At 33.7% G+C, this 15618-nt stretch overlaps 1 protein-coding gene across 4 annotated transcripts in view; it reads left to right on the top strand.

Annotated features, from left to right (window-relative positions):
* Positions 1 to 15618, top strand: part of LOC105456202 (protein numb) — a 62161-nt gene that overhangs the window by 30018 nt on the left and 16525 nt on the right. For 3 of the 4 annotated variants that reach the window (XM_011700071.1, XM_011700072.1, XM_011700073.1), the window contains exon 1: positions 3940 to 6209. The exons of the other annotated variant lie outside the window; for it this stretch is intronic. In XM_011700071.1, the coding sequence (XP_011698373.1) occupies positions 6135 to 6209 (75 nt within the window). In that variant the 5' untranslated portion in view covers positions 3940 to 6134. Of the gene's footprint in view, positions 1 to 3939; positions 6210 to 15618 lie in introns of those variants that run through there. 4 annotated transcript variants of the gene reach the window in all.

Below are 15618 nucleotides of genomic sequence, written 5' to 3' on the forward strand. Positions count from 1 at the left end.
CGGTTATTATCAACGTCACGTCACATGCCATAACTTGTGCCGAACGAGTATTTTGAACTCGTTTGTACATAGTCGCCTATAATTTGTAAGTGAATACACTTAGTTCGACAATATCTTCGTTACGCTTCTTAAAATTCGCATGTGGATATAATCGTTAAAATATTGTTATTATTATGAAAATGTAGTAACAGGATACTCTGAGTAAACATATCGACACGGTAAAATTTAAACTTCTATCAGAGTTTGAAAATATTAAAAAGTTTATGCTTTTAAAAATTCTTTTCGTTAAAAGAACGTATTTTCATCGAATTTATCGATATCGCGGTCAAAGAGCACTGTGAAAACACATATAATCCGATATTTTTAAAATAAAAAAAATGTTAGTCATATCATATTATTTCGATTTTCGAATGCTTTAAAAGCTTTCAGAATTGTTGAGAATTGTGTAATTAACCTTTTATACTTGTATATATTTTATATTATATTTATATATATTTTTTACTTTTACGCTTGTATGCTTTGTATTCTAATCAATTGCAAACATTATGTATAATATATAGTTACTGATAAATAAATGTAATTCGCTTTAATTCGTGAATGTCTTATTTCTAATTGGATTAATTTATTATACTAAAAAGAAATTATTTTCTAATACTGATGTTAATCATTCTTCTTGTAATTTTTCTTCAGTTTGTAATATTGCGACATGCCAGTCGGATATTAAAGGTCCAGTGATTCGCACGACGAGTAAAGGGTGCTAATATAAAAGGGTGCTACCGGAATAGCAATGGCCTATGTCACCGTATAGTCGCAGTTGCAGGTTTCATGGAAGATGTTGGGAGTCGCCCTTCGATCGCGAGACACAAGTGCGCCTACCGTTTGTTACTCTTTACACCTGTGCTCACATATAACGCCCTGGGTATTCCGAGTGTGCGTGCACCACGACGTTTTGTGAAACTCTTGTACGCGCGTAAGTGCGAGTGTGCATAATGTGAAGAAAAAAAAAATTCGACCAAAATAGTCGCAGCTGTGCGACGCGCGATTGCGGCTCACGACCTTTTTCACGGCGACCGCGGAGATTTCTACTGCACGCAGAAATAAGGGACAAGGCCACGATCACAACGTGTGCTAAAATAATGATATCATTCGCTCCGCAATATACGTATTCGGTGTCAAGCTGAAGCGAGTAAAAAGGACAAGATATTTAATTTTATCGACCAAAGTTATTCTTTGTTAAACGCGTTTAGCGGAAATAAAAATTCCCACATTTATATTTCGCTCTTTTTGAACAAACACTTAAGAAGAACGTGATTTTTATTTCTTGGCATAAGAAGATAACTTCGAGTTACTTAAATAACTTCTTATATTTTTGTGTTAAAGGAACGCTCTTCGTTAAATTACAAAGGAAATAAAATGACTGGAGAAAATACTGTACTTAAATCTATGTTTTTTTAATCTCTTTTTCTTTATTATATTCTTGTCACGTCCTTAGTGCAAATTATATACAGATAATATTATAATAAAATTATAAATTATTGGTATTTTTAATATTACCAGTCGCTCCTTTAAAACTCCTTAAATTTCTTTTAAATCAGAGTTTAGATTCTTTTCAGATTCGATGTGGTTGCACCCTCATTAAATGTAGAAAATCTTGAGAATAAATTTTCTGCATTTAATATCGTGTTTAGCTTTCAAATTGGGAAATACAGGAGGACGTAGGAGAGCAAAGGCAGATGTTGCATCTCTTTCGTCATTTTCGTCGCGCGCCCTTAAACGCGGAAAGTAAATCCACGTATCGCAGCTGCTTGGGTACACGTCATTGAGAACTTTAGTTCCGTTATATGCTAGAATCCACATCTTGTTTAATTAAAACTTCAGCTATGTGCAACTTGGTTAAAGCTCTAATTACGTAATAATGTAATTCCTGTATTAAATACGTCAGTTCTAAATTGTGTCAGTATTAAATAATCTTGACTAAATTAATAGCTCTTTCATTTTTTACCAATAATTAATTTGTTAAATCGTTCATATCAGATTATTATTTAATGAGTTGTTTTTTTATGTCTTCTGTTACTTCTATATTGAAATATCGATCGGTAAACTCGTTGAATTTATATAAATTGCTAATACGTTTTTCTATTCCGTGGGAATTGCTCTACATTTCCCATCAGAACTTGTATAACAAGAAAGATTTATCAAAAAATATTCAATTGCCTCGACAAAAGGAAATGAAATAATTTTTTATTATTTTTCATCAGATTTTCGTATCCCAAAGGGAAACAGATTCTATTCGACGAGAGAGCTGTCGGAAAGACGCGTTGGTCTCCGTGGTGAATTTCTCTCGGTCTCAGCAGATGTACGAGCATTTGCCTCGGCAGCTGCTTCACTCACCGCCGTAAACTTCGGATATCCACCCTGGCTTTTCGTTTCGAGTTGACCTAAACTCTCCATCATCGTCTCGGTAACTTAACGTCGATCTGCAAAATCGCAACAGCAATCTCCAGATTGCCAGCGTTGATGTAAATTTCTCCGATACAGCTCAGGAGTCGAGCCCAAGTTATCCTCTCCGAAGATGTAATCACGTGAAAAACCGGTTTTGCTTCGTCGATTTAACTTGGAGCGGAAGCTGATGATCGGGGTACTCTAGAGTCTAACTATATCCCTGAGACTCGTAAGGTAGGGAGAAGGAAGCAACTTGGGTCCTACTCGGGGCCAAGGCATTCACGTTAGAGGAAAGAGGAGGGATCGATTTTTATTTGGCTTGCTTCAAGTGAGAGGGATCTGTTTTCCTATATACGTTCCTGAAAATTTATAAAATATATGTACATGTAATGTACATATATTATTTACATACATTTGTATACGTACATTTGTGTATTTATCCACATAAAAAAGAACATTTATTTAATAAACGATATCATAAAATTTTTTAATTAAATTTAACTTTAATTTATCTTTGTAAAAGTTAAATTAAATTTTAACTTTTTGTTATCTAGAACAAAAAATAAAAAGCATATCTACATACATAACAAAAAATTAATCAAAGTTAAACATAAATATAAATTAAAATTGAATATCGTGTATATTTATATATATATTTATACACTTTTTATTTTAAAATTGAAGAATTTTATTATTTGAAAAAATGTATATTGACGAATAAAAGAGACTCTAAAAGACTCTAAAAGAATATAGAATATCTATCAAGAAAAATCTGGAACAGAAACTTAAGTTTAAACTTATAAAAATGGAGTATATAAATTAAATTAAAAACTAAAATACGTTTAATAAATTTTATTATAGTAATATTATGCAAGAGCATTTTATCTAAAGCAAATAATAAAGAAGATAAGCGCTACAATAAATTGTCTTTGAAAGAGGGGCCTAACAGATCTATTGTCTGTCCCTGACGAACGACAGAGTGGGATTGAGCGAACCTGGGTCTGTGAGACCCTCGGCATTCGCGTCTAGAGTCTCTCAGGGGGGGTTGTCGTATATCCGCTGCTCAGACTCGTTTGTGCCCGGGAGTATACCTTCAAGCAAACTCTTCTTGTCGATACCGTTTGGTGAAAGTCTCGCAACGTTGCGTCGCGTCGTTTTCTACAGCAAAAGTGAAACGGCGCGACGGTATATCCTTTCTAAATTTGAATTTCATTGATAAGTGCTCACCACGCTGCGCGTCCTCCATGAAGTTGTTGTATTGTTGAATCATCTACCTGTGTTGCTTGTGAATCCAGATGGCGCGTTCATCAGATCATGAAAACGTTGGGCTTGCATTCGAAAGCCGTGGTACCGTCATCGCCCGTTGGATTACCTGACAACTCTTTTTTCTGTATATTCCCAATAAGTCGAACGGTTTTTTTTTATTACATAAACGTGAATATCTTCACTGATCTTTTAACCGTTTCCTCGTCGACGAGGAAAACTGAAGAACTTTATTGTATTGCGCGATCGCACATTTTTATCCGCTTGATTGCATAAATCTTGCCTCGAGTGGAAATATAAGTGATGGATGATTTTTCCGAAAGTGGTTCACGGGAGTGTTGTCAAACTTCTGGGCGCTTCAACTGGATGCGCGAGAGATTAAACGTACTTTTGAGTTCCGGTGGGGTCGCCGGAAGTAGCTGAGCGTGACGGCGACGGTGCTAACGGAAAAACGTGGGAACTTGCGTCGCGTAGCCGCGCTTCGCCGCTGCTCCATTAGTTAACGCACGCTAATCGCGACCTCGAGGATATAATCACATTATACTCTTTGCGACAAGTGTTCTTTTATCGCGGGAAAATTTTTAAATTTCCAAACTGATATCGCGTGTGAATTTCTCGTGTTGACGATAAATAGAGACAATTGCGTCAAGTAAAACGTATAAAAAAAAGAGGCAATAATGAATGAAAGAGCTCAACTTGTTTATGCTTCTCGGATGTCAAATGCATTAATTGCCTCGTCGGAAGCGTTGCGCTCAACGGCTAATTAGATGGGTGGGAAAATATTGCACCGACTAAATTACGGAAATTCACAGGAGAACTAGTTTGTAAAATATATGGACCCAAAGTCTTTTTCGCCTGTGATTAATTGGTGCATTAAAGCAGCGCGTGAAGTTAGTTTAATTGATTGTACGTATAATATCCCCGAGTGAAGTGCTCCGAGAGAAAAGGTCCACCCATAGAACGTACAGAATACCAGATTCGAAAGTTGAAACGGAGCTAGTTCTAGTCTCTAGTATATACCCCTGTCCGTCCGACATTTACACAGTTGAATAATTTGTAACGAGATTCGTGTGTGAAATTTGCGCCAAAAGTAATATTCTTGGCGACGAGGCTGTAATATTTTGTGAGAAAACGACGAAAAGAAGGAAAAATGAAAAGCGAGACCAGTTAGAGAGCAAGAAAAATACGATTGAAATTTGCGATGCGCTTTGCAGCGACGGACGTATTGAGGACACGGGCAGTCATCGTTTAAAAATAACAGAAAGAGATCGTAAGACATCATCACGTAAGTGTCGGCAGAGCCGACTGCATTGTGCTGCAGCAGAATACGTGCAGTTTCGCCACTGTTATCCGCGAGGTGTTCGCGACGTCTACAACCAGCGGGCTGAGAGGAGAGAGAGTGAGGAGAGACTTGGAGAGTGGAAAGACTTGGGCCGCGAGACCAGAAACGGAGAGAGAGACTGATCGGAATCCCACTCTTCTAGGTGGAATCTCTGACGTCAGCCTGGAGCAAGTCGTATGACCAGTTCGGGACGCTTGCTGGTAAAAAGAGACGAGTGAAAAGAAGAAGAGGAGGAAGAGTAGGAGAAAGAGGAGAAGGCAACAGCCTCTCCTCTCTCACGTCTATCTGGCTACGTTTTTACCGGCCGGCTCTCGGGAGCATCTCGCGGCCGCCATGTCCTCCACGCATCGCGACATCCATCACCAGTAGTAGCGTTTGCCCCTACCTCTCTTTTTCTCTCTCTCTCTCTCTCCTTCTCTCTCTCTTTCTCCCTCCGTCTTTTAGCGGCATCCATTCAGTGGCCGGACTAAAATTACCCTGCTGGTCGGTTACGATCTACGCGTGAGCGAAGTGCTGAGCTCCAGCGCGGAGCGTTTCGGAGCAGGCTGCGGCCTGTGAGGTGTACCTGATGCACGAACGATTGATGGATACAAGTGTGTGAACGGATGCTGCGTGAGACCAGGCCAATCTCGATTTCGCGACAGGATAGCGCTTGACTCCGCTGGTACCTTCGTTGTTCTTGGTGGGAAGTGGTCTGTGGAATGTCATTCGAAAGGGTTCATGAATAATCTAAAAAGAATTCAGAGTCCACATCGTAATAAAGTGGAAGAAGTCATTTGCTGACAAATTGAAACACAACGATACAGGTACACGTAGTGCTTCTGGCGGATCTTTCAACATTTCAATGAGTGTTTGCGTATGCTCGAAAAGAAACCTCGTCAATTTTCTCTCTCTTATCCTGTGACACAAGAAGATAAGTGCGCGACGTAAGGGTCACACCTGTGTCGCTGAGTGTGGATGTCATTAGACATCAGTGACATTGCGTATGGTGCGTGAAAGGATACGTGGAACTGCCGACGATTCATTGTATTTGGATATTTGACGCGAGAGGTACTGCTCATCGTGAAAACATCGCCATCCGAGAGAAATGGGAAACCACCCGTCCGCCCACCAGCCACTCGAGAGGGCTACCAGTCATGCTGGAAATGGTCTTCGCCTCTCGGTACGTTACGGTGTTGTTTTTACATCAAATGTAACGTTTACGATTACTTACGCGCGCTCTATATTGTCTCCGGTATCTGATATGAGACGAAACTGTCACTCGCGCGTACGCGCGTGACAGTTGTAACCATACGGTATTGTTCAGGATGTTTAGCTTCAGTATATCAATGGTAATATCCATTGACGACATTCCTGTTAGCGTCAGCATTTATTTTCTCAAAACTTATAAATATAGAATTATTTTAAATCGAATACATTAAAGAAAAAGGGACGAAAAAAAAATTTTAATTTTTAATTCAATTGAAGCGGTGTGCGTTTCAGTAAATATTTTAATACATATTTTATTTAAACCCATTTTGCTTTATTAAAATAATTTAATTGCAAAGGCAAGGCAAAATTTGTAAGAATAATTTTCTATCAGACTTTTTTGTTCGTGCTAAAATTTTTACATACTTATAATAATCATATCAACGATGTTATGATAACACAAAATCCATCATGAGAAAGAGAGGAGAGAGGAAGAGGAAAGAGGGGGGGAGAGAGAGAGAGAGAGAGAGAGAGAGAGAGAGAGAAAAGAGAGAGTGTTAACATAAATCCTAAATCGCATGTCATGGCGTGACCATCAACGTTTTACCTCTTAAACGTTTTGCGAAACGTTTTGTACACGAAGGGACGGTTTATTCCACGCTTCATAAAGTCCGAGATTTGCAGCCGTCGGAAATGACGGTTTGCCCTTCTTATGACTTCCATTTTTCACCCTCAGCCGCACCCCTCATGCATTCTTATTTCTCATTTCATCCTCTCGCAATTTTCTACTTATAGTCACTTTCACAATTATTCACATATTTTCTAGATATTAAAAATGCTTCATCCTCCTTTATTCTGAATCTTCTGAATTCTATCGTTCTATTAAAATATGCTTTTGTCTCGTTATGACTTAACATTTACATCCAATGTTTATATCCAAGTCATTATATATCCAAAGCTTAAAAAAGAAAAAATAATACTTAGACATTCTTTTTATTAAGAAATATACCTATATAAACAAATACATAAATCACTGTAATTTATCTTCGATGAAGAGTTACGTTATAATCTGATAGAACTTTGACACTACTTCATCGTGAAAAACTTTGTTTACCAGATATGGAAATATTTTTACAAAGAAAAAGAATGAATAAAAAAGTTTAAATACTTTTCTCTTTTACTTTGCATATAACAGTAAAATTACATTATTTTGTTTATAAATTAAATGAGAATAGTTTTTTTTTAGAAAATTAAGTATTATCTATGAATATAACTTGTTCCGCATAGGTATACAACTTTTATGAACACGCTAAAAATGTATGCGAATAAATGGGGATGGAATAAAATCGATATACACTCTCGTTTCTAAAAATCACTGACTGTGCACCTCAGGTATTTCTGTAACGAGGAATTTCATTAATGTGGACGCATGATGTCAATCACATTGGTCACAGCATGACTAATGTATTATTTGCGTTGCGCTGGACTTTTGGTGTCATCACGAACATTACGACGGTTCGTGAGAATTCAATTTCCGTGACAATCAGGTATTCCCAGGCGCACGGAGAGATCTTTGCACGACGTAAATCCTTGGTTCCTATCGCACTAAGACTATCAATGCGCGTCACGCGAATTATGTAAGCTCACTACTGCATTTGCGGATCCCTATTTCGTAGATGGAATGACGCACTTCATGCGTGACGGTTTCAACAGCGAAAATGACGATACAACGAGGTGCGGTTGGCGCTCACGTTTCAATGACCTTTGCTTGCAAGCACGTGTTCGAACCGACGCGGACGTTTCGTCCATTGCCGTAAATGCGGCATTCAATTTATAATTGCGAGAAACTACATCTGTGTCATATGCTGAATATTGTGCAGAATATTGAAAACTAAATTTTGAAGTATAATTTATTTAAAATAATGTTAGAAAATAATTTATTTGAAATATTAGGAATAACTACACGCCTTTTTATAAAATAATGAAAATAAAATAAAATAAAATAGTAAGAGAATTAATATAGAACTCAATAGGTTTTGGATTTAATAGAGCTTAATCTTTTGAAATAGATTAATAAGAAAAAATTATAATTTTTAATTCAATTAGTTCTCTGATATTCATTACAATCTTTATGCTGATCATTTTTTTGAATAACAACGCTTTTTTATAATAACAAATATCATATATGCCTATATAAATTATCTATATGTGCTTTAAGAAGAAAACGAATTACATATTTAAATAATATATATTAAATGAATTTAGTTTATTAACCAGTATTTTAACAATAGTTTACTACATTTTTCCTTGCTGTTGTTCTATAAAAATGTATTTAATTAATATATAAATGTGTAATCTGTCTGTTCTTAAAGCGTATATAAGTGTTTTTAAAATTTTAAACACATTAATATAATAATTATCTTGGAAACATTATCAACTATGTAAGTTTAATAAATTTAATAAATACGCAATATTTTATTACACGCATAATAAAAATTGAGCCTATTTAATTCTATGGTTATGTTAAAATCGGTAAAAGAATTCCATATAAGTCGTATCTTATTTTCAAGCTGCAAAAGTAATGTTTTATTCGTGAAACAAATAAAACATTAGTTTTGCATTTTATGAAGTTGTAGAGAGAATATTATATTTCCGTTGCTTTGATACAATAGCTTTGAGATATGATACAACGCGCGAAGCGAAAAAATTTATTCTCAAACGGTATGCATATATAGAAGAAAGCCGGCAAAATTTCTTCTAGGGGGTGAAAAAGCACCGGATTTGTTTTGTAAAAGCAAGCGGCGTTTATCGCGGAATGAACAAACAAGCGCTAGGTTTTCGAGGTGAATTTGACGAGACGCTCATTTCCTTTGATGAAAAAGCTTTTGCCCTGCTACCTCGTTGATATTTAATCCCTAGAAGGCAAGTGAAATAGTTTAGAGCTCGGGAGAGATGGATGGTTATAGGAATGGCTGGATGTTGCACTCCCTCGAATTCATCGTGCGGTATAATTACATGATGTTCGTTACGCGTTTTAATTACGGGGAATTAGTAGATTACGTCGAGACTGCGAAAATTTTGTTTCTGCCAGGTGGACTCGCGATATTCGATTTAATGTCGCGACATCAAATTTAATTTAATGGCTCGTTTCCTATTTTCGTTCTTTCACATTTATTCAACACCTCGATATACAAGCAAATCAATGTTCGCGGAATATATCTCGAAACCGGAATGAGCAAAATCATCGTGGCTTAGCAGTTGTAATAGAAAAAACACTGTAACGAATTCAGCTACGAGGCCTGTGCAAACACGTAACAATTATGCATACGCGAATACTTATTTTTCCATTATATGCATAATGAAACGGACTTTTAAAACGTTTATTAATTAATTCTTGGGTAATTACGTTAGAGCCGGCGAAAACATTTTAAAATGATAAAGAGTGATAGTAAAAATTAAAATAGTAATAACCGTTCTAGCTTAAACGTGCTGTAAAAATGCTTTAATATACTTTTTTCATTGTCCGCAAGATTAATGTCATCTACGCGCTATATTTTAAGCTACACGAAATTATCTGACGATCTAATTACAGAAGTACACAATATTGCGTTTAACGAGATTGGAGATTCGACAAGATGTAAAGCCAGTATTTTTGGCTAATTTATCTCAAGGAAGAGGACAGTAGCACGCAAATTACGGAGATGCCGACCGGCCGCCGCGGCCGACCAGTGTATCGCGATTACATTCGAATCGCGTTTTACGCACGGCCAACACACATAAATCTAATCGCGCACGCATGAATCCACACTCGTATGCGTGCACACGCCCGCGGTCACGCACACTCGCGGCCCAATCGAATCGAGGGGATCGAACTCAAGGATAACTGGTGCTGCATGCAGCGCTCGCCTCGCGACGATTAAAGCGAAAGAGATTCAGAAGTTGCTAAGCCGTTCAAAACTTACAGTCGATTACTTGCACATGAATGAGCTTTTTTACGATTAGACACTGCAATCAATAAAAAAAAGTTCGATTTTTATTTCTAAAGAGTTTAGAAGAAAATAATTCAGTGTGTAATTTTTTTTCTGTTCATAATATTCAACATAATCTTGCTGTTCTGCTCATTGAAAGTGCTTGAAAAATATAGATATAAAATTTATTTCTTTTTATTTTCGAATTTTCTGTGTTTTCAAATTCGGAGAACAGAGAGAGAGAGACAGAGAGAAAACTTTATAGTAGATATGGAAATATGTACATCTTAATGTATATTAAAATTATATTATATCTAATAGAGATTAGACATTTAAGAAAAAGTCTCTGCATTCTTCATCTTTTTATTTTTTCAATGCCAAATAAAATGCGTTCACTTATTCTCTTTCTCAATCCTTTAATATGTTAATCAATCTGCAGGATCTGCAGCATATAATATCTAATTGTACCTCGATTCGAAGACAGTCGATTGCGCAGGTTGAAAAACCACACGTTGCATTCCTGTACTTGGTATTTCCATGTTGTACGGCGACAACACGCCACGTCGTTTCGCGTGAAAGCCTACTCGTTGCACTTTTCTGCGTACGCTGCGTATCCGCCTCCGTTATTGTACGCGTAGACACCTGCCACGGTGAAAGGACTCAAAGTAGATTTATACGAGATGCGTGAACTAGGTGTATCCAACGCCTGGTATTATTCCACACGGCTTATTTCTCTGTACTCTTCATCGAACGTTCGACTATTCTTTATATACGTATGCATTATCCAAAGGTGTCTTCGGGGAGTATGGATCCATGCACTTTCCATGCGCCATCTTTTCTACGAGCTTTCTTGACGTTATTTAACGTGAGATATAGCCCCCTCGCGCGAATACTTTGTAATCCTGATTCCAGCTATTCATCACGTCGAACAATGCGGCTCTCATAATCGGGTTACCTTTGGTCGCATGTTAACTTCAAATGTTTCTTGGCTAAGTTCTATCTGTACTATCCAAGACTTTTCAGACAATCTCAAAGAAAATATATATAACATAATCATGTATATGCGTGTCCAGCTCACATTTTGATTTTTATTTACTAAATGGACTAATTTTAGAAAGTTTTTAATTTTATGCAGTACATTTTATGCAATTTTTAAAAGTACAATGTTTAACAAAATTAAAAATTGGATAAATATTAGATTAAAATTGATGATTTTCAGTTCTCGTATTACAGTAAGCTATTTTATAATAGAGTGAAATTAATGTTACTAATATTTAGCAATATTAATAAAGAAAAATTGTAAAAATTCTTATATCTTTTATATAACTTTGTATTTAAATTTGTATTATTATATAAAAATTTTATAAAGAAAGATAGTAATTTTTATAAAGATTAAAATTTATGAGACGTATAGCTAATCTTAATTGCATTATTATTAGCATACTAATAAAAACAGTATTTTTATGAATCAAGTTCTTGACCTGGAAAATCTGCTGTAAGTAGCATACAAAATAAAAATTGCAAACTGAAAACTTATCTTATAACTTGTTAAAGAATAAAATATAAGCTTTATATGAATACTGAAAAAAATGAAAAAAACCATGTTTAATCAAATTATAATAATACATTACTGACTAATGAAATCATATCCAGAAAACATTTCTTTACATTCAATATTTCTATTTGTTTGATTTACGTTTATTAAAATAATGTTATTTTAAATAAAATATTATTTTGTTTAAGACAAATTTTGTAGTTTTGTCACATTAAATTATATTGTATGGCAGAAAAAATGTGATAGTTTGAAACAATTTTCTTCGAAATTTGTCAAATCTAAAAAAATATGAGCCTTTACTTTACTCTGTTTGATCTAAAGAAATATTTCTTTCTGTGTAAATATTTAATAGTCCGTATCTCCAACTTTTAGAGTCATCAAACTTTACTTAACCCACAAGGGTCGGACGATTATATCGAATAAGTCGATTTTCATTGACGTTTTCTAGGTCATGTCATCTCTCGGTTGGTCCGAAGATTTCTGGCTTCGAGACATTCTTAGCCTTATGATTATAAACAGGTGCCAGTAGCTATAACAAGCGTTGCCAAAAATTTGCACTGGACCTTTTAGACTATTATTTACGAAATTGCTTCGCATCGTTTAAAATAAATATTTAGAATGTGAATAAGATGAAGGAAATAATTTTATATTCATTATTGAAATTTAACATTTGTTCACTTTTAATTTTATGTTTTTAATAGCATAAAATTACGTTGTAAAATTGTAATCGGATAAGGAGATTACACGTATATACTGACAATGAAATGAATTTCTATGGAAAAGAGGTGCACGATCATAGCGCACGTGCCATAGTGCGCACGTATTCTTTCACAGTACAGCAATCTTGACAGAAACAGGCCACGGCTCTGGTTTCGTTTATCGAATCTCTATACGTGCGAACCATTCTCTGATGATACTTTGCAGACCTTGCATACGATAGTCACAAAGTTCATCGAGCAATTCTGTGATGTACATTGGAATGTATTGACTCTTTATTGGATACGTTCGTATTTATTTCTATAAAATACTGAAATTAAAAATTTATTTATATAACAATATTTTAAAATTTTTCAAAAGTATGAATATAAAGTATCAGGACAGGTTTAAAATTCTAGGCAAACTTGCACGACGTGCAGAACAGGAAATTACTATGCAAGATTTGTTCTTATCTACATACGTTTTGCCATGCGCATGCTACTTGCACATACGATGATGTGCAGAGATGCATTCTTTAGCTAGCATCCTTCCTTTCACGCCTCAAGGTTCTGGTCGCCGATTATCATACATGAGACACTTCCCGAGAAAAATCTTCATCAACTATTCTGCATGCATGAAAAGTACATTAAATAAACAAATTTCTGGCCCGAAAATATAGAAAAGATGATAAAATAAAATAACCATTTCTTTATGTTCATAGTCACTCTTTATTTCGTTTTACAAGTTCGTTTTTAAAACAGTTATTAGTTAATTTTTTTATTCCACTAAAAAAACATTCTTTTTGTCCTCAACACTTTGACTGCCGCATGGATTTTTAATTGGTTTCCTGGCGCTATACTCTATTATTTTTTATATAATGTAGTTTTAAGTAAATTTTTCACATTAAAATACATTTTTCTACAAAATTTGTTTTTGATAAAAGTTTTTAGCGCAAAGTTGATAGATCTCTTTAGATTTCACAATATAAAATCAATGGAAAGTGTTTCCAGTTTATATACAGATGGTAATCAGTAGAAAATGTGTATTAAATTAACATTTAAATTGATACTGAAGCGCCTTAAACCTACCTAGGGGTCCAATTGAATACACATACAACAGTTTCAAAATAAGTTAAAACAGTTAAGTTAAGTTTAACATTGTAGAGATTCTTCTTTATCATTGATAATTTTTTTCTTTACGTACATCGGACTTCAATTTGGAAAATAAAAAATTTTGAAATTAAAATAATCTCTGTAAAATGGTTAAATCATTTTAAGAATAAAAATTCAGAATATTATCTTATATGGAATAGAAAAATTAATTCTCTTTTTTAAAACACATGTTAAAAAGAAGGGTAATTATATTAAAAAATGAAGAGGATTATGTCATTTTATCACTCTTTTTTATATTCTTTGGTTGGAAACTTTTAGACCTTGCTGTAATATCTTACACGTAACAAAAAAATTCTTTTTCAACTTCTTTATTCTATACAGAAAGGACTAGAATAATTTAATAAGAAAAAAGATAATTTAAATCACAAAAATGTAAATCAAAAGTGTAAAATAAAAATTTTTTTTGTAAATACCTCGAAACAAAGTCACTGTTTGAATATATATATCCACGTTTTTGTTCTGCCATCTTTAAAAATAGTACGTCACAGACAGCCTTCTATTAAAAGCGGTCCGTGTCAGTATGTTAGACGATATAATCAATAATGTTGTATAGTTGCAAATTATACCTACGCTTTCCTGTTTTAACTCTTTCCTGTTTTAATCCTTTATATCTTCGCGGTCGTGCCATATATAACATAAACATAAACAATTTTTCTTTCAATTTTTTTAGTTATTTTGCCTGTAAAATGTTAACTTAGATAAATTTCAACAGCAAACGATTGATACAAGTAAAGCTATAATGTTTTAACAAAAAGGTAGATGAATATAAACGCTAGACTTTATGGATCTTTCGAATTCTTATACCGTTAGTCATTCTACTTACTCACAATGTTCGAAGAAAAGAAAGTGCTCAACTCTCACGAAAATAAAGAAGATATATCAGAAGATAATAAGATGATGATTCACTCTATTTCTTAGGTATATTACGTCACGCATTTCCACGAAATGCATCATTATCTATGCACATTATTTAATAACATTAAATTCTCTTAAGTCATTATAATTTTATTAATCAATTGATTTATCAGTTTATTATATAAATTGTGTATATAATGACTGAAAGAATAAGATAATGAAATAAATAAATTATATGTATAATAGAAAATTAAAAGCAAAAATGTACACTACTGTTAAAAAATTTAAAAAGAGTTGGAGATTTATAAAAAAATAAGTAAAGAAATATAGTAAAAGAATTAATTATAAATAATGTTTAATTGCTATGAAATTATAATTCACAATAATTTTAATTATAAATTAATTAAATTAGCATTTAAATTTTAATTACATTTTTATTTATTATGTCCATGTTTTATTTTTAATTGTTGCATACCTACAAATTCGAGGCATCCTACTTATTTATTTTTAATGCTAATTATTATTGAATATTTTTAGCAACACTATAAAAAATAGAAATAAAATATGTCACAATCTTCTCCTTAGAATCCCAGACTGTGAGCGATAAACGAGTAATAAAAATTATATTTGACTTAAACTACGAAAAGAATACGATATATACGATATATAGGATATAATACGATAATAACGAGAATAGAATTGTTTTTTCTTGATAACAGAATAATTAATGGCGTAGCATGTTCACTCGCCAAAATTTTTTAAATAAAATATTTTCTTGACAAATAATTAGAAACAAATAATAGTGTGTTTTGAGTATAGTTAAAACGGACAGTTAAGTTTTCCATGTGGTGTTTTTCTGTGAAATTGGCATTAGACTGTTTTGATGTTTTAAAAGAAGTAGCTTCTTTTGAATAGTGTATGTATATATATAATACGTTGTGATATTTAAAATATCACAACGTGTTTGTATAATAATAATGTAATAATCAATTTGTACAATAAAAAAACAATCATTTTTATTTCTTTCGTAAATTGACATTAACATATTTTATAACATTATTTTATATATTGATTATTATAATATTTCATGACTTGTAATATTTTACAAAAGTTTTTTAGTAATTAAATGATATTGTA

This window comes from Wasmannia auropunctata, unplaced genomic scaffold (assembly GCF_000956235.1).
Source record: "Wasmannia auropunctata unplaced genomic scaffold, wasmannia.A_1.0 LD335737.1, whole genome shotgun sequence".
NCBI classification, from domain to species: domain Eukaryota; kingdom Metazoa; phylum Arthropoda; class Insecta; order Hymenoptera; family Formicidae; genus Wasmannia; species Wasmannia auropunctata.